Below are 19,559 nucleotides of genomic sequence, written 5' to 3' on the forward strand. Positions count from 1 at the left end.
TTTAAAGAGAAGGTGACATATTTCACAAAAGGTGATTTGATGAGTAGGTGATAAAAGGTGTGACATACTTGTTAGAATTGCTGCAATTCTACCTGCAAGCCCTATTATTAGTCTGAAGTAACAAAATACAAATAGAACTACAAGCCAAAATTAAGTTCAAATTGTTCAACAATATACAAACCGCTGAAGAAATGTCTAACAACTGCAACTTCTGTTTTCAATTGAGTTCATGCAATGTTTTTTAAAAAATATTTGTCTGTTGTTAAAAATACCACCTTGAATTACTGTATCTGACCAACTAATTTCATGACACTGACAACCTTTGCATAGTCTGTCTTGCCTCAGAGGGAATTCTGCAATGGGGGAAGACACATAAAATCTCTAAAATGTATTGATGTACACCCCCTATACAACACTGTTGTAGAAGACTGCTTCTACACAAAAGCAAGACAGCAATGTCCCAGAAAAATGAATAATGTACAACATGACTGCATAAAAAATAATGAGCCTGCTCCAACATGTGAGTGAACATTTCAGAGAAAATGTGCTCTGGATTCATAAAACCATTAATAAAAGGCCTGATAACAGTGCTCACTACTACACCCTCCACCTACAAGTACTTCAGAAAGTAGTAGCAATAGAGAGCTAGGAATATTCCAGACAGAAAAAACATGCAGGGAGAAAGCAACTTTTGTTCAGTAACAGAGTCAAATGTCAAATGCTGAGCATTGCTTATATACACAACAAAATAATTTTTACTATGAATTCAGAACACTTGCAAATAAATGTTATGATTATTTTTAGTACATACACTGTATCCCCATGACCTAGTCTTCCACCATCTCCACAACCCCAAGAGAAAACTTCACCATTTGCTGACAAAGCCAGATAGTGATGCCCATCTGAATGTGCTGCTATCTTCACAATATTTCTGGAAGCTAGACTCTGCACCAGCTGTGGTCCCTGTAAATCAAGTAAAAGCAATATGCTTACAAAATCTGCTGACATTTTCCATCACATAACTAGGTACAGTTTTCCTATTTGCAGTTTTATCAAAACTTTGCTCTCAAATTAATGAGGTGAAAGCATGAAGGAAAAAAATGGTCAAATATAACAAAAGCAATGCTTTGAAGTTATTTGTTCCCATTCTTATAGGTCTTCAGTACATATGAAAATGGTGTTTCTCTTAACATTCCAGGCTATCTTAGGCTCCTATTTACAGTGCATTTTTGTTTGAGAAACTACACAGCTTGAAGACAGTTACATCACTAAAGTAAAATCCATTTCATATCTTGCAATTTCTGAAGTTACCAAGGCCAGCATACCAATAAAAGCAATTATCATAGCATCCATAACCTCTAGCATGATCGGAATTATAGAATCCATATGCTTTTCATCAAATCAACCCAAGAGACAAACCCCACTATTTCTGAAAGTTCAAATATATACAGAAAATTACATACAGAAAGCTCACAAAAAATCAGCATGTCTCCATCTACTTTCCTAAGAAATTGTAAATATTCAGAAGAGGAAACTTATGAAGTAATACAGAACAAATTTTTTAAAACATGTAAAAACTCTCACCAGAGTATCGCTGTTATATGCTTGTGTATAAACTCTTCCATTTCTAGATAATATCAGAAAACGTTTCTCTGCACAAGCAACCTGTACAACACCAAGGTTGGCCAGTCCTTCACACTGAATTGGACCACTCACATTAGCATAGTATTTCCAACCTATTAATCCCCAAGCAATGACCTCTTGCAGTGATCCCTAGGAAATAAGAAATTCTGTAAGTACTAAATTTTGAAATACACAGCTTAATGAAATCCACAGAGCAAATTATTTTTTAAACCTTTATATGCCAAATGTGTTCAAATTTGAAACCGTCATTCTTTCCAACAGTCAATAAAACCTACCTAATTAGAAGATACCAAAAATAAAGACTTGCATGCATCATATTCAGTTCAGTGCGGTACTAAATGAGCAATAAATGTCTACGGTAAGAGACTCAGATTTTTCAGGTTGGAAAGTTTGGTATTTACTTTTCTCTTTCTTTTATTTTTTTTAGTAAGTTAGATCCCCAACATTTATCAAGTCTGCTCTTGAGAATTTACTCTGAGAAACACAAGAAACAGCTCAAAATATGGCAGAATTCACTATAGTGTGGTAAGAAAGAATGGTTCATAAACCATAAAATTGCACTCCAAGGCTCACTGAAAAAGGGCTGATGTAATATAAGTTACCTAAGTAAGACAAATTTCAGAACTCAAGGTTATGTTGTGAAAATCAGAAAGGAATTTGAAGAATCTTAGGAGCTGTTTTCCTTGCATTCAGAAACTCAGATGCTTTCAGGGAAAAGCATCTTACTGTATTCAATATTGCAAACAATTACCTTATGAGATGTAGGAGAGCTACACTGTGGAGGCATACATGGGGTGGCAAGGCGGTCTAAATGGGCCATGATCACCACAGCTGTTTGTCTCAGGTCAATTGCCAGTTCATTGTCCTGTGGCAAAGTCAGATACCTCAGAAAACTTTCATTTGGACTTAGAGGGTAAGTCAGGAGCTGGAAAAGAGAAAACAGCAGTCAGAAAAAGATTCAAGGTATATCTATGAGACTACACAATAACATTTAGATAAGATGACTATCTGCACAAGTATAAGAAAAAAGAAACTCTGCACAACCTTTTTTCACATTAGAGAAAAATTTGAAACACGAATGTTGACAAAATAGTCAGATTGTGTATATAATAGAAAGTTACAAGGATAATAAAGGTTTTATCAACCTCAGTAATATTTACAAAGAGTCATAATTCAATTGATTTTAAACACAAAGTAAGAACAATCCAAATATGCAGAAAAGTTACTTAGCCACAGCTAAGTTCTTTATCACATCAGCATTAACTACTAAACACGCTGCTTACCTCTAATCATGCTGTGACATTCTTCCCACTACCTCAAAAAACTCAAATGTTCACATGAAAACCAAACGACCATGGTGTATATACACCCTACATGGAAAACACTGCCAACAACTTTGTTTGGATAATTTTATGACTATTTTAGCTAGGCAAAAGAAATTTCATTCCAACATAATGTCCCTTTTAAATAACCCAAGAATAAGTACCTGAATCTCTTCCTCAGTATTGGGCATGTCTTTATTACATATTATACTCTGGAACCTTTGTAGCAAAGGTAGAAGGGGCGCGCTTGTTCCCTGTGCAGATCGCTCATTATCCGTTTCCCTCGTTCCGTTATCCCAAAGCTGAAGCAGCAACATAACTGCAGACAACATTTGGCTGAAAGAGAATCAACATTTTCTATTAATAAGCATTCCTAAAACCATTGGGTGAGGGTATCCATACAATTCAATCTCTACATTTTGAAGTTTAGCAAAATTGGATGCCAGGGCTTTCTGTGTTATCAAAATATAAAAAATGGATTTTGCAGGCTAGTTAGTATTAGGTCTCAGTCACCACTGACTTAGTGAAACGGTGCATATGCTTTGAACCACAGTTATTACATTAAACCCAAATTCATCAAAAACTGAAGACTGTCAGCCCATTCCAACAGTGATGGTTAAAAGTCAGAGTGCCCATGCTTCTCACCTTAGTGTACCCCTCTGCACTGCCAGTTCAAGCAATATGGCAAGTGCCAAGTGCTGGTCTTGCAAAGGAATGTTTCCTGGCCCCTTGGTACTGGGAGCTCCATGCACATCTCTATTGAAAAGTCAAACAATATACATTAACTAAGAGCACATCACACACAATTGCTTACCAAAAGCATCTACAGCACCCCACTAAACTTACAGAAAAATATCAAAGGGCTGATGAAAGCGCTGAGAAGAAAAGCTCACACGTTCCAAACTAGATCAAATTTTAGAGGGACAGCTAGGCTTTAGAAACACCTTAAGCTTCACTATCTATCTACAGTTCTATTAAACAGCTAAGAACATGAAAAACATTTTTCACAGGTGAAATTAGAATATGTTTTATGATATTCACCTTAAAGAAATAGTTCCAGTATTGAAAAGACATTTCTAGTAACTACTGTAAAAAGGTAACAACTTGAAGCCTACTTAAATAACAGGGAAAAGAAGGGGACTGTTCCAAGTCCAATATGTGTATATCTTCCCTCATGCACAAATATCTGTATTATCTTACTCTCCTTGAAGGGCACACACATAGTATTACCAAAGCATTCTTCTGCAGATATATTTACATTAGTAAAACACAATTGTTTTGCTAAGTTTTCATGCAGTGATTCAGAATGTTCCAATTCAGATTTTTCTTAAGCAGCTAAATCATTACATCATATTTAAAGATCATTTCAATAGTTCATTAATTTTTTGCTTGTTTGTATAACTATACTGCAAGAGGAAGGAAACCTTTCAAATTTTCTATAAATCACTATGTTTTTACCCCCAGCTTCTGAGAGATGCAAGCTTGCCATTTAACAGCTCAGAAAAAGGAACTTACCCAGTCACAACAGACCTTAGGAATTTAGTAGCTCTTTCTACCACTTCCAGCCACACAGAAGACACAGTCCCTTCATCAAAAAGGGATGCCTCTGGTAGAGCTCGCAGTGCATCAAGTGATTCCTGTAGCAATTCACTGCACAAGTCTGCATCTTCACCTAAAGAACACAACAAGAGCAGTTAGATTCCCACATTACAGAAGTTAGAGAAATGGTTGTAGACAATATTTTGTGGAGCTTTTTTTCAACACAAGATACAAGTCGCTTCCTACGAACAAAGTTCTCAATTTTCACATGAACATTTGATGACAAGATACTGAAGAAATCTTCACAAAAAAAAAAAAAAGGTGGAAACCCAAACTAGCTGATTTCACTATGCAGCCACTGAGAAACGACAAGAACTAGAGCTGGCTGGAGTAAGCCCACACCTGCCATCTGACCAAATGGTGCAGACTGAGACAGGCAGGTTTAGTGGCACAGGTGACAATTCTGCCAACCTCTGCAATTTGACAATTGCTGACAAGTACACAAACTAAACACAAGCTTCACATTCAAAGCTTTTTCTAAGCTGCTGCTATCATGTAATAATAGTGGGTTGACCTTGTCTGAAGAATAAATCTAACTTTTCTGAAATCTAGCATTAAAAATACATGCTTTTCATGAAATCCAAACTTACCTTCCTCAGCATAAAATATCCCAGAAAAACCCAAGATTGATATTGGCTTGGGTGGCTTTGATCAACAACAACATTGTTGGGCATAGTATCACATAAGTGCAATTATGCAAATCCATTATTGACAAATTCATAGTTCTATGCCAATATTTAACACAGATACACACACTTTAGTGAGTCACATGGCTTCAAATTAAATGTCTATGCAATATGCTCAAGAGCAGACCTACCTGATCTCCAGGCTCTACGAAGGAAAGCAAATGCAAATGAAAGTGCTGCTCGGGATCCAACACGTGCAAGTCCTTCCACACCTTTGCCTACAGGTCTTGAGCTAAATAATATTGTGTATGAATAGTTTCAGTAAATTTGTATTACAATAATATACATTTATGTTATGATTATTCTTTATGACATATATTTGATTAATTTACAATTTAGCCATATGCATGCATATACAATTACACATTTTTTATTTGTAAAGAATCATAGCTGTGCCTTGAGAAACAAGGTGAACAACATCAAAATGTCAGCAACCAAAATTCAACTTCAAGCATTTCAAAGAAACAATTCAATGTCCGATATTAAAAAGCCTCACAGAGAAAAATATAAACCAGATCAGCATAATGGACTGCCACCAAAAAATGCCCAGTTACTCAAAGTGAAATTATGATGCTTTACTCAAAATACACAAACATGTACTAATTATTTACTGGGGAAGTCTATATTTTTGGTGAGTTTGGACTTCATAAACTAAGCTTGCAGACTTTTTAAAATTAATTTTTAGTTATTGATGATTATTTCCATCTATTTTGTCACTACTTTATCATCTCTCTAGTCAGGTCTCAATGCTAAAAATCACTCTTTGCAGTTTCTGTACTTGTGTGTGCAAGCATGAGAGATAGCTTCAACTTTTTGTAATATTCTCTGAACTCCCATTCACTTCTGTCAACTTCTCTTCTCACACAGACAATCAAATGCATTTAAGTAAGCTTCCCTTTGTGCTCAGCAACAAGAGATTCCCTACCACTTCCAACACTTAACCACCATGTCTAGTTTGTTTTGTTGTGAGATCACGACAAAAGTGAACAGCTTAGGACTTTTTCAATAAATTACACTTGCATTTTTAGCAATCTGATAACTTAAACAGTATCAGTGCTCTTTTTAATCAGAGCTGAAAAAAGATTTCAAGGGAACAGTCTATTCAAAGATATCCTTATCAGAACTCCAATTCCACAATAACTAGTGGTGATATCTACTTATAGTCTCCTTTCATATCTGAATCTAGAGACAATCTAACAAAAATTTCCCTAGACAAAGTGTCAGACAGCTACTGAACACTTTATTTAATGCCTTATCTGATAGATTTTTCTATTTTTAGGTCTAGACAGCTATCCAGACATGAAAAGTAATCAGATGATTCCTTACTCAGTTACTTCTCTTTGAAGAGTTGCATATAAAATGCATAATCACATCACTTCTCACTCAAACTAAGGAAAACTATGTTTAGACTTTTTTGTATTTGTATTAAATAGCAGAATGTAAAATGCACAATTACATCATTTTTCACCCAAGCTAAGGTTCTATGTGCTGCTTTTATGTATTTGTATTTTTTAATTTATGTGAGCTGAGCAACTACTGACAAAAAAATATTGTTATTCAAACTATGTCATTTCCCTTAGCACCATTTCTGAAACAGGCTTCTCCGTACTTTCTAGTTGAGCAGAACAAAAGAAATACTTCAATAAATGTATACTTATAGCTCAAAGTTTAATATCTACAGCAATGTACTACAATAAAAACCTACTAGTACAAACAGAGGCACTATAAGAAAGCACCAGACAAGAAGGAGGACTGATGGCAGGTAACACCACTTAATATGGTAAAGCCATCTTAAGAAATAAGTTTCTTTACCATTAATGTTTCACAAGGAGGAATAAATCACATTAAGCCCCCACAGACAGGTTGATAACCTTTCTATGGCTTTTCTAATGGATTAACTTGTTCATGCATGTGTTATTACCTTTTCTTATCCACAGCAGGTAGAGGAACACTACTGCTTTTCCATTTTACTTTGATGTTCTCCTGAAGAACTGCTCTGTTCAGAGCAATGAAATATCGTTCCAGGATGACCAGCCTCTGCTTTAGCCTCATAGCTGAGAGAGCTGTCGTTGCAGTTTGTGTGGCCAGAGTTTGCTGTTCCTTTACTAGTACCTGGAGGCATTCCTTCAGTTCATTCACGTCTGAGAATCAAGAGAGAGATGCCATTTTATGAACCTTCATCTTTATTATATACAGTATCAAGAAAAATAAAGACAAATTGAAAACTAAAAATTGACCAGAAGTCTGAACTCAGTGGAACTCCCCATTTCTACATTTAATGCACACGATATGACATAAATAAAACAGGTGTTTAAACACAGGTTATCATCAAAACTGGTTTTGTCTAAACATATCTAAACCTTCATATTTCATGTCTGAAATTAAAACATCAGGAAATGTTTTATGCTTTTCAAAAAAACAAGTTAGACAACAACTTCTTATCATTATCCAACCTCAGAGTCAGACTTCTCTTAAGCTCAGGCAAGCCCCTCGCAAGTCCCCACAAGAATATGCTGTCATTTTGCACTGATACATATCATCTAAAGCTTCTCAGAAGTTATAAAACTACTCAGAAGCTCTAGGATCATTGCTAAGACTTGTTATGCTTCTGAAACAACTCATAAATTTAAGATGCTTTCAAGTACTATTAGCAAATAAAAGATCTCACTTATGTACCCATGCTAGAATATTAATTCTTCCTTCTCTTCACCACAGCAAGTATGCAACAGCCCAAAGTCCTATTAATCTAATAACTGATGGCAACAAGTACAGTGTCAAAAACAACAACAACAACAAAAAAACCTCTAAAATAAAAATTTGGAAACTATATTTTTATATAGTCTGTAGCTTTAAATCCTAAGACAAATATCAACAATGTACATTCCTAAAGGGGTTCTTTTCTGTCCCTTCATTAACAGTCTGATCACTGAGACACCCCACTCTGCTTTGCACTGCATTACTATACTTGTTCCTAAGCCAACCACATTTGTTGCCTGGCAGCTACACAGAAGTGTCTTTGTTTTAAATGACACCTGACTAAGGGTATGAAAAAAAAACCACATATGTCTGTATATATGTAACAACAGCTTATGAGAAGATGGACACATTTCAAAATAATTATAAAAAAAACAAATAATCCCAAAACCATATAAAATCAGTATGTTTTTTGGAACAAATGCCTCATAACTATAGAAATTTAGACACTTTTATGGTAGCCTCTATGATTAAAGGTTTTAATCTAAGGAGGTATAAAACTTCTTTTGCAACTGCAGCTGCAAAAAGTATTTCCAAGTTTTGTCCCCCATCTTTGTGTACCCAGGAAAGAATTCAAGCAACCCTCTCTGCCACTGGATCACATTGCACAGTCAATTATGGTTTGCTGTCAGCCAGCATCCCAGCCTGTTTTCAACATTGCTACTCACCTTTCACCATTTCATAATGTGTTAGATTCCTTCCCCTAGGCAATTCCCACCTCTCCACCTGACTATGAGGAACTTATTTTTTTCAACAGGAAAGAACAGATTAAAAAATATTCCTTGCAGTCCAGACCTCACAGATAAAAGTGACAGCAACAATTATACATCCTGACTCAAACAACAAGAAATATGACAAAACCAAGAAGAAATTTGACAAAAAGCCACACCATGCTTAATTTTAGCTCTACAAAATTTGCCAAACTACTGTGTAGCACAGAGCAAAAACACACACACAAAAAACCTCACACTGTATCACAGCAGAACACAGTCAATACTGACACCCCACTTCCATGATCCCTCTAGGCAAGCCATTCAAAGACATACAAGTCAGGACTTATTTCCTCCCTTCCTGAGCACTGAAGTCCTATCACCCTCTAAAATACCACCAGGCTATAACACCAAAGTACAAAACGACCATGCTCTCCTCTTCACAAAGAGACTTGGCTAATCACTATTTGTTTTGACAAATAATTTTATCCTGCAGATTCAATTCCTAAATTATGGTCTTGTATCTATAGGAAAAGCAAAGAAATAGTCAAGAAAAAAGAAGGCACTTTAACAGTGGTGTTTGGGGAAAAGACTATGTTTGTTGCTACAGAAAACAAGCACTGATTGATAGATTCAGCAGTCTGTCAAGTAATACAGAGATACAGCATTTGTCCTTCTTTCCTGCCTGGCAAGTTACCTAATTGTGGAAACTCTCTAAAATTGCTTCTGAGAGTTGAAGACTTAGGTAAAAAAGCCCTTTGTTTCAAAACAACACATTAATGAAAAATCCATCATGAGCACTACTAGAAAGAAATGCTTAGGACAAGCAGAGACCACCTACTCACCAAACCTCCAGCAATTACTTCACAAGGAACTTTCCCTGAAAGTCTGCAACTGCACACCTTTCTAACCACTTTCACACAGCCACAATGACATCCAGGTGTTGCATAAATTAAGAAAGATATATTTCTTGCCAGCAGAATTGCCTTTAGGGCTTGACATGTTTTTGACATGTGATCTCAGACCTAGGGGAAGGTTAAGAAAGCTGGGGGTGAAGGATGTGTCTTCAAGGTTAAAAATGGCTACAGTTTTAGGAAGGCTTCCTACCAAAATTAAAACATTCTGCTCGTAAATATTTTATATAAAAACTTCCTTTCGTATTTCGAGAAGGCAAAACAAAGTTCATACACAAAGTGTAGTAAAGTCTGGAACAAGTAATAGTATCCTTATAACTCAGACATCTAAAAACTGAACAAGTGACTGTCTTGTTTTATTAAAAGCAACACTATTTTTAAGTGAGATATATCTATTCACATCCTCACTTTAAATCTTCTCTTATTCCACAATAAGTAAATTTATCTATACAAAAATTTTCATTAAGCTTTCAAAAAATTTAATCATATCTGAGAATTAACACAGTGAAAGCATGGCCAAGATTCACGCCGTTTTTCTTTTTCAGATAAGCAGTGAAATACATTTGTTTTCAGACTTATTTCTATCCTTTGTCAATAAACCTTCAAATCTGAGCAACACTTGTTACTGATGAACTGAACAGTCTAATGAGAGAATAGCTTATTAATAGTAACGATTCAAATTTCATCTGAGAAGGTTACAGGGAAACTCTTTAAACAAAACTGTTCATATGTCACTACACCAGCCCTTGATGCTAGCCATCCTTTGCCAGTTATTCTGTGAAAGGCAGAGACATATTATTAACCTATTCTGCACCTGCACTGTAGGAGCTGGAGTCACACCACACCAGTTTAATTTCTCCAACCACCATCAGCAGAATACTTGTTAACTGGCAGCTACAGTCAGGTATGTTGCTGGCTGCAGTAGAGCTAGGCAAGGGGTTTACCCCCTTCTGTTAAAATTCATCACACCTCTCCCTTCTCTCAGCAAACAACACAACTACACATCTTCCCCTCCTAATTCCTTCTGCCCAAAGTTCCTTGCATTAGAAGGAAAAACACTGGAATTGTTCAACCCAGCCTATGTGACAGAACAGAGTTAAGAAGTGGTGCTATTCAGATATTTGAACAAAAAAGGGGACAAAACAAACAGCTGAAGAGAGCAGCTTCTTAAACCATCTCTGACACTAGTCCTAAGACAGGTAGCATGTCCAAAGGCAGTTTGCTCCTGTTTTAGCAGCACAAAGAAGTAAGAAACCACACAGCATGTTAACACTCATTTCATTAGCTCTTTTAGGGATCACCACATGCTTCTGACAGATGAATCAGGCACCTTAAAAATCCAGTATCAGGCTGAAATGTTTCCAGGTTGACTCACAAACTTTAGTAACAGCAAATATAGACATTACAGTGTGGAGGGATTTCAGACTTGGAAGCACATTTCAAGCAGAATTTGGCATGACTCTACTGTTATAATGAGTACACATTCCTGTCACCAGCAGAACTAATGTGCTCTAATTTCCTAGAGAATTTCATATTTTGTCTTCTCTTTCCCCTACCACTACACACTATTTCCACTGGACAAAGAGGAGATAAAGGATGCAGTTGGCTTGGCTTAACAGGCTTCTAATGACCCTTCAAACCTCTAGAATGAGCAAATTCAAAAGTTACAGGCAAGGACAAAAATGCCATCACATACACATAATTTCCTTCAGAAACAAAACCAAAATAGGCTTTCTATGTTATTTTATACCAACAAAGACTAAAATGCCTAAAGGGCATTTAGCTTTCTCCTCCCCTGTTCAAAAGAGAACATCAGACTTCACCTTATTAGTATTCAGCAGAAGAAATATTGATCAGCTGCATGTGCATTCAGAACGCATCTCATTTTGTGGCTGGCTGCAGGACAGTGAAATGTCTGGAGGAGAAGCCTTATGAGAAGCAGCTGAGAATGAACCAAGAAACACTTGGTTTGTTTAGCCTGGAGGAGACCGAGAGGAGACCTCATTGTGAGCTTCAACATCTTTGTGAGGGGAAGTGGAGGGGAAAGTACCCATCCTTCACTCTCGTGATCAGTGACAGGACTCAAGGATATGGCACAAAGCTGAGTCAGGGGAGGTTTGGGTTGGATATCAGAAAAAAGTTTTTCACTCAGAGGGTTGTTTGGGCACTGCAGTTCCTCAGGGAAGTGGTCACAGCACCAGCCTGTTTGAGTGCAAGTGTTTGGACAATGCTCTCAGGCACATGGTGTGACTATTGGGGCATCCTGGGCAGGGCCAAGAGTTGGACTCAATGATCCTCATGGGTCCCTTCCAACTCAGCATATCTTACAATTCTGTAATTGTCAAAGTTTTACAGCAAAACTTGGTTAAATTATTGTTCTAATACTCATGCACAGAACAAATTAGCAAGAATTTAAATTCCTGCCTGTGTGTAAAAAATACACTAACACATTTGTAAAGCATTTGTAAATCTAAAGTTGAAAGTATGAACCAAGAAATTTTATAAAAGCCAAAAGTATCTCAATAAAGAAGGCTAAAAGAAGGTTTTATTCAATGCCATGACTACTTTGTAATTACTCCAGTACACAGTGTAAACTTAGATTTCATCATGTAACTAAAAGCCCCTTACAGGATGGAAGCTCTGCCTATCTCCCTCTCTCACAACACAAATGCAGGAATAAAAGCACACTGGGCAATGACAAGTATTTCAACAAGTTCACTGAAGTCACATGGTTAATTTTAACCCTGCCTCTTCAGTAGTGCCTAAAAAGCATCGCTTGGTGCAATCTTGGTGATATTGTACTGACAACATCAGAAAAATAAGGTGCAAAACTATAAAAAGTATGATTCAATATAGGCAACCTTAAACATATTATGACTAAGAAAAAGAAGCCCAAGAAGAAGAAATACTTCTCTATTTTCTGTAGGCTTTGAACAACCACTTCAAAGAGTTTCATCTTGTTTTTTCCCCCCCATACCTAGGGCTGAACACCTGGACCTCAGATCATGTAAGATGTTAAAACTAAAGTAACTTCAGAAAAGAAAACTGATTAAGGTAGCAAACAAGGATTTTTAGAAAGAATCAGAGGAACTGCTTCATGACTGTACTCAACCTGATATGAATACAACAGGCAGGAGATATTTTAAGGGAACATTAATGTAAAAAAGGAATAGTTTAACAGTGGTATCACAAAAGAGCTGCATATGAAATGGAAGAACACCAAAATGCAAAAGAGAAATTAAAAAAAACACCTTAAAATCACATAATGACTTGTGCATGTATTTATCATTATCTTATGTATTCTTACAGTTCTTGGAATAGTAGGACTGTTACAAAAAAATAAGAAAACAAGAAAAACACTGTGATATCTTCGCCCTGTTCTGACAGCACAGTGATCTCAGCACAAATGAGACCTAGAGAAAGCAATTTGCTTCTCTGAAATTGTGCCAGGATGACAAAAGCAGCACGGAGTTGAGGGGCACATGAAGTCCTGTTTCTCAAGATCTAATGAGCAGGTTTTTCTCAGTGCTCTCACAATCTCTCAGCCCTCATGGGGGAGGGGTGTCACAAGGCCCACTGACCTAGATTAGCCTGAAGTTCAACACCAAGATCCTCCACACTTGGCAAAATAAGATTGTATTACAGCACTTCTAAAACATACAGTGTCTAATATCTAGTTACTATTTTCATAATGTAAGGCTGTAAATCATTCAACTCAGTAGAAATGCTTCAGTGTATTGACCTGAAACATTGACTTGAAATGCCTCTTCAGCTCTTTTCATAACATAACTTCAAATCTCCATCTCTGAATTATACCTTACTTGTAAAGGAATATAAACCATAAATGAAGACATAGTAAGTGTTTAATTCTTACTTGATCAGTAATGATATATTTAAGAAACAACTCTCCTTTTTAAAAGTTGCTTCATGGTTTTGACAAGGAAATGTTTAGAAGTTTATTTTTTGAAGGATAAGAGAAGAAATACTTAAAACAGTTCTCATTTTATGAAACATTAACAGAAAGTATCAAAATGGAACTGATGTTGTAGTTTTCTTCAAAATTAATTACCCAGCCACAAAAACTAGGATGGCTCAAAAGACAGCTGTTAGCTACATTTCTGACAAATGCAAAACAAAAATTAACAAAGTAACCTACAATCATGAACAAGCTACACTTGCATTTTATACAATAAATGCATTTATTGTATAAAGAAACCACAAGTGTGTTCATAGCACTGTTTAAGGAGTTTTGTCACAGCTAGGTGATACAAACTTCAAGCACAAAGGGTAACAGAGACCAAGGAATAAAAATTTATTTCTGAGAAATTATAAAGGCTTCACATGTTATTTCTTGAACAAGAATCCATACACGTGGCAATGAATCATACTATATATAGGCATTAAAAGTAACTACAAGACAGAAAGCTATTTCTTTCTGAAAACTCCAAACACACATACATCCTTTTTATTTTGAAAAACTGCCCCTTCAATTTTTTAAAACAATAATTGGAGAGTGAGCTCAAACAACAAGTGTTGTCTCAAACACTTTGGTCAGGTGTCAGAAAGTCGGTAAGATCTTTGACATTTAGATTACCATTCTGTAAAACAGTTTTATTTTACTTTTCAGCAACACACATTAAATAAGAATATAAGACATAAATAATGTGACCTTCAGCTCACATCTCTACAACACATTCAATTCTCGCTCCCTCTTCCACTGCAGTGGCAATTCTTGTCATTCCTGATATACTGCAAGATTCTGTCCTACTAGCAGAGTGACAGCAAATCCATCTGTCCTCCTGTCCTCAAGGAAAGGGAGCAAGCAGGCTGGCACAGAGCAGAGGACAGCAGACTGGCAGCTGACCCGTGGCTCAACAGAAACAAGTATCTCCCCCAGCAAACACAGCTACACAGATGCAGATTCTGGCAATGAAGAGATAATACTTTTCCCAGGGATCTTCAAGTGCTTTCTGGGTGAGGGGAAAGGACAAGTGACACAACAGATGTCTCTGAAGTTTGTACATGCCAACATCTGAATCAGGCAATATCATCTACCAGGAACTGTAAAATAAACTACTGAACTGAGGCTTCTTCTGATCTGCTATTTTTAAACATGGACAATTTTAGACAATGAACTGCTGCTCTACAGTAACAAACAGCCATAAACTTCAACTGGCTTCAGTATCAAAAGCAGTATTTTATAGACCCCTACACAAAGATGTGAACACACAAACTGCTTTTCCACTGCCACCACAGGTGCAATTACTGTCAGCAAAGGTGAGGACAAACAGTTAATTGAACTAACCATTTCAACCTTCCCCCCATGATTCACACAAACCTATCTAACCAGACCATGAAACCAAAGAGAAAATCACCATTAAAACATTACTGCCTGCAGAAAATTCAGGCTTCAGAAACAAAGCAATTTCTTTATAATGTCTGCAGCTGAAAAGAAATATTCTGAAGACATTGGAACTTTTCACTGGATAATTTCATTTATTGCAGGTCAGTCTATCATTCCTTCAAACAGCCTGAAAGGGGCAAATTGACTCTTCAAGTCAAGATTCTAATTAAACCTGAAATTAATTACAGCAAATATCTAATTGCAGTCACATTTAAGCCACATATCCAACTTATTTCACTAACCTAACAGATGCTTATGCCAGCAAGAATAAGTATTTGATACAAATACTTCCTGATGCTACAAAAGTAGTGATCAATATAGAATACATAATATCAGTGAAAATGACCAAAACAGCTGTGATACCTGGTTGTTTACCCCACACCCAACTCTCAACAATCGATTTGGCCCTGTAAGTGGGCACTGGAGTCTCTTCTTCATCTTTCTTTTCTTTGTCGTTCTGCTCTTCTTTCTTTGATGCAGTTTGGCATTCGGTGCTATCATCTAAAGAAAACAAAAGGGAGGGGGAAAAAAGACCAGTTAAGCTACCTTCAAGTCAGGTTGGAATTTCAGGTCTAGGTTAAAAGAGTAAAGGTAAAATCCGCAGCCCACAAGCTTACAGAAATATTGTCTATCATTAAGAGAACAAGGTGGGGGGGAAGCAGTATTTTCTCATGTTAACTGTCACAGGTGCTGGGTCTCATGTTTCGTGAGACAGTGACCTTACAATCCAGAAATCACCTCTGTAACCTCCTCAGGATGATGAACATTTAATATAGATATCATCATGTAAGAATTGCAAAGAATTTACAATACACAGTACTGCAAAGAAGGCACTTGACATCAGACTGTGCTCCCAACTATCTGTATTGCTGTATCATTTACTTGGTTTTATATTCCATTTCCAAGAATAAAAAGACAGCAATAGCCCATATTTCAAAATCAAGGAGAGCTCTACATTGACATTTACATTACTTTTATGCAGCAGTATGTCAACATCTGTAAAACATCTAGCATCTTAGTAATTACTGGCAAATACTGAAAATAATACCACCATTTTCTGCCCAAGCAACAAAACAGCATGTGCAATCCTTTTGAGACTACTTTTACAAAGTCAGAACACAGACATTAGTCACTTATCTCTGTAATCAAAGGCTGCCTGAAAGTCTCAATTTTCTAAATGGGTAGAACTAGACAGCTGGAAATTCTCATAATTTCTCAAGTCCAGCATTTGAAACTTGCCCATGAAGAGTTTGGTTCCAGCTTTTTTTACCTGGCTCCTAGAACTGATCAATCCTTCATTCCTATCTGCCAGTCTAGTCCAGAGACTCCCTCCCTTAATGTCCCAACCATAACGCAACAGATAATCAGTACTATTTTGTATTTTTTCCTTTCTCACCCCACCAAAATAATACACTTGTACCAGCATATATCAGAAGAAAATAATAAGCAAGAGGTTTCCATCAGTAGCCAGACATGGAACATCTGACTGCCTCCTGCCTCACACTCATGGAGTGAGATCAAAGGCTCTCATTCCCTCAGAACGTACAAAATACACCTATCACAATGTACAAGAACATTCAACTGTTCTTTCCATCTGGCCTAACAGAAAATTAATGCTTAAGCTGGCTGGAACTGGATCTACGATTGCCTCTTGGCTAATTTTTTTTTTTTTTTTTTACTGGAGACAATAAGACCTCCCAAAATAAAGTTCTTTTGGGTCACCTTCATTACACAAATTTTAAATTAAAGCACTCTTTCCTGACCTGTAACTGACAGGTGCTCAGGAGGAAGATGAAGACTGAAGGGCAGGAAAAAAGGAAAGGAGGCATAATTGCAGTATCCATGAGATTGCTATCTCTTCCTTGGCCCACAAAGTCACTTGAGAACAGGAAAATGCAACTTGGATACACTTCTTGTAAGTGGCAAACAGAGAATCGAACTGTGTCCCTCAAACACTGAGGAACAGCCTGTGAGTCACCAGTTTGATAACAACATCCAAAATGTGATTCAATCCAGCTGTTTCTTTTCAAAGGCAGAAGCAAATAACAGGAAAAGTACAGAACCCATTCTAGACCAAGGACCCTGTTCAGGCCCAGTGGCTCAGAATATTTCCACAGTAACACCATCAATCTCCCTGTTTCTCCACTCACCCACACGTCTAGAGACACACTTTGCAGGGTCTGGAATTTTAGTTAGTGGGTAGAAGGATGCTGTGCCAAGACACAATTTACAGGCAGCTGTAAGAGAACTTGTTATGCTTTTTAACAGATCCTTGGCAAAGGATGATAACCAAGGGCTACAAACTTAGTCATTTTATCAAACTCCTCACTGCAAATAGAGAAGATCCCAATCCAGGTGGGAACTCAAGCTTTGTATGGAATAAAAACAACCCTGGCATGTAAATCCACAGGAGGATTTTTTTTTTTTTATTGTCTGTATGAACCAAGAAGAGGAGCAATGAGAGAAAAAGTGGGAAGAAAATGAGCTAAAATTCACATTAAAAACCATGTCAAATTGTTCCATAAAGACAGTTCACTAAACTTGCAAAAAAACTACTTGCCACATAACAGACAAAGCTGGTATCAGTCTAGATTGAAAGCAGCAACACTGACATCATAATTATGGAGGTTCTGTTATGCATCATGAAAGATTTTTAAACAGGAAGACCCGAAGACTTTTCAGAAAGAGGGGCAGGGAGGAGAAATATCTTGAGCAAAGCCAGAACAGACCAAAGTAACAAGACAATTTTCAAAACAAGGCATGCAAAAATACAGTGCAGTGTGTCAGCATGGTTTAACTTAATTTTGTGAATATTGTGGTGGGGGAAGCAACATAACATCTGCCTAAGAGACCTTTCCCTTTATTATGTTTTAGTATATAGCCTTATACCTCTACAGTGAGGCAGGTAGGCACAGCCAGCAGTCAGAACTGAGCAACTGAAGTCACTCTTCTCAGCTAGAAATTAGCCCCCAAACCAAAGCACAGCAGCTCACCATGTGTGCACTACCTTGCACAGCCATGGCCTAATCTGGTATAAACAGAGGATAAAAAGGAAGCACTAAAAATGGAACTTACATTTCATAATCAATGAGGGAAAAAACCTGACACTGCATAGTGGCCTCCACCACCTGTTCTAGTATGGTCTTGTGCTGCTCTGAAATGCCAATGAACTCATGTAGTTGGGAATCCCTCCATGGCAAGAGAAAGCCTGCAACACATTCCCTACAGATGTTGACAGGGCAAAAAGTCACACAGTGTGCTTCAGAAAAGGGCTGTATTTTATAACCACCCTAAACCAGTATTTGGTAGTTCCAGATCCAGGAAATATTTCAGCTGCAATATATTTTCTGTCAAAAATCCTTGGTTTTTTTACACACACACACATATATACCTACATACACAAAACTGATAGTTATTTATGAGGGAAAGATGTGCTTTACCATTTGCAAACCATACTTATTACAGCCTTCTAGGTTAGATGATAAGTTTCTGATCTCCTAACCCTAATCAGAAATAAAGTTTATTTTCTTCCCTGTATACTGTTTTTTTTTAATGCATTAAATTATTTTTTGAATTTACAATAGAGCGTTCTACACTTCTGAAGTCAAACAATCCAACAGAGTGACTACAGACTTCCCTATCCTGCAGAGAGAGTATGATAATCCATAGCTGAGCACTGAATTCTTGAGTCACTGTGTACAACCCACAGCTGGGTATGGGGAAGCAGAAAAGTGCCACTTCTCACTTTTAACAAGTTTTCCCTTACACAAAAAAAGGAGGCTCAAAGCAGGAGCCAGCCCACATCCCTACACACTACTACAGTTTGATTTATAATGTGGTCTGAACACCAGCCACCATAACCAATTCCTGCAGGCTGTTATTCTTGTCATAAATATTTTGTTTCTGCCAGCCTCTCTGGAATTGCTTGTGGCATTTGGACTTCATTTAACCTGCTTGCAGGTGCAACACTGCATGGGGCTTGTGTATTTAGAGACACCAGGCAGAGAAAGGTCCAACTCTCAGGAAAGAGGGAAGAGAAGAGGAAGCCCACAGTGCCTGCCAAAGGCAGGATGGAGGTATGAAGCTGAAAATTTTACATTTTTGTCCTCAAACTTAAAACAGCTAATTGAAACAGAATTTTACACCTATGAAGTTTGAGGAATCAAAAATAAATAAAAAATAGCAACCCACAAAAGAGACCTGTGTGTCTCAAAGAGACTGGTACATCTTAAAATTTTACAGTAACAGTTCTCGAACTTGAAAATTTAGTAAGAATAATATTACTTAATACTTTTTATTATTTTCAGAACACAGATTCCAGTATACAAGGTATTAATCTAATCCAAATTTCCTGAGGGCAGCCTGGTTGTCTTTGAAATACATGCAATGCTACAAGTGCACCTGTATTTGGACATCACTACTGTCACAGCTGTGTCCTCAGATGGTACTTGGAAACATACAAACACATTCTGTTGAACACATTTATCAAACATGTTTCTCTTAAAGTGCCATGAATTCAAAACAAA

At 37.0% G+C, this 19,559-nt stretch overlaps 1 protein-coding gene across 2 annotated transcripts in view; it reads right to left on the reverse strand.

Moving 5' to 3' along the window:
• Positions 1 to 19,559, reverse strand: part of HERC2 (HECT and RLD domain containing E3 ubiquitin protein ligase 2) — a 102,032-nt gene that overhangs the window by 67,872 nt on the left and 14,601 nt on the right. Inside the window, exons 4-12 of one of the 2 annotated variants that reach the window (XM_064408165.1) lie at positions 15,397 to 15,534; positions 7,173 to 7,392; positions 5,383 to 5,483; positions 4,497 to 4,638; positions 3,612 to 3,722; positions 3,131 to 3,302; positions 2,396 to 2,569; positions 1,585 to 1,773; positions 812 to 963 (exon numbers count right to left, since the gene is read on the reverse strand). In XM_064408165.1, coding sequence (XP_064264235.1) covers positions 812 to 963; positions 1,585 to 1,773; positions 2,396 to 2,569; positions 3,131 to 3,302; positions 3,612 to 3,722; positions 4,497 to 4,638; positions 5,383 to 5,483; positions 7,173 to 7,392; positions 15,397 to 15,534 — 1,399 coding nt within the window. Of the gene's footprint in view, positions 1 to 811; positions 964 to 1,584; positions 1,774 to 2,395; positions 2,570 to 3,130; positions 3,303 to 3,611; positions 3,723 to 4,481; positions 4,639 to 5,382; positions 5,484 to 7,172; positions 7,393 to 15,396; positions 15,535 to 19,559 lie in introns of both variants that reach the window. The other variant, XM_064408164.1, reaches the window with a different exon arrangement.

Source organism: Passer domesticus, chromosome 2, assembly GCF_036417665.1.
Source record: "Passer domesticus isolate bPasDom1 chromosome 2, bPasDom1.hap1, whole genome shotgun sequence".
In the NCBI taxonomy this organism is placed as follows: Eukaryota; Metazoa; Chordata; class Aves; order Passeriformes; family Passeridae; genus Passer; species Passer domesticus.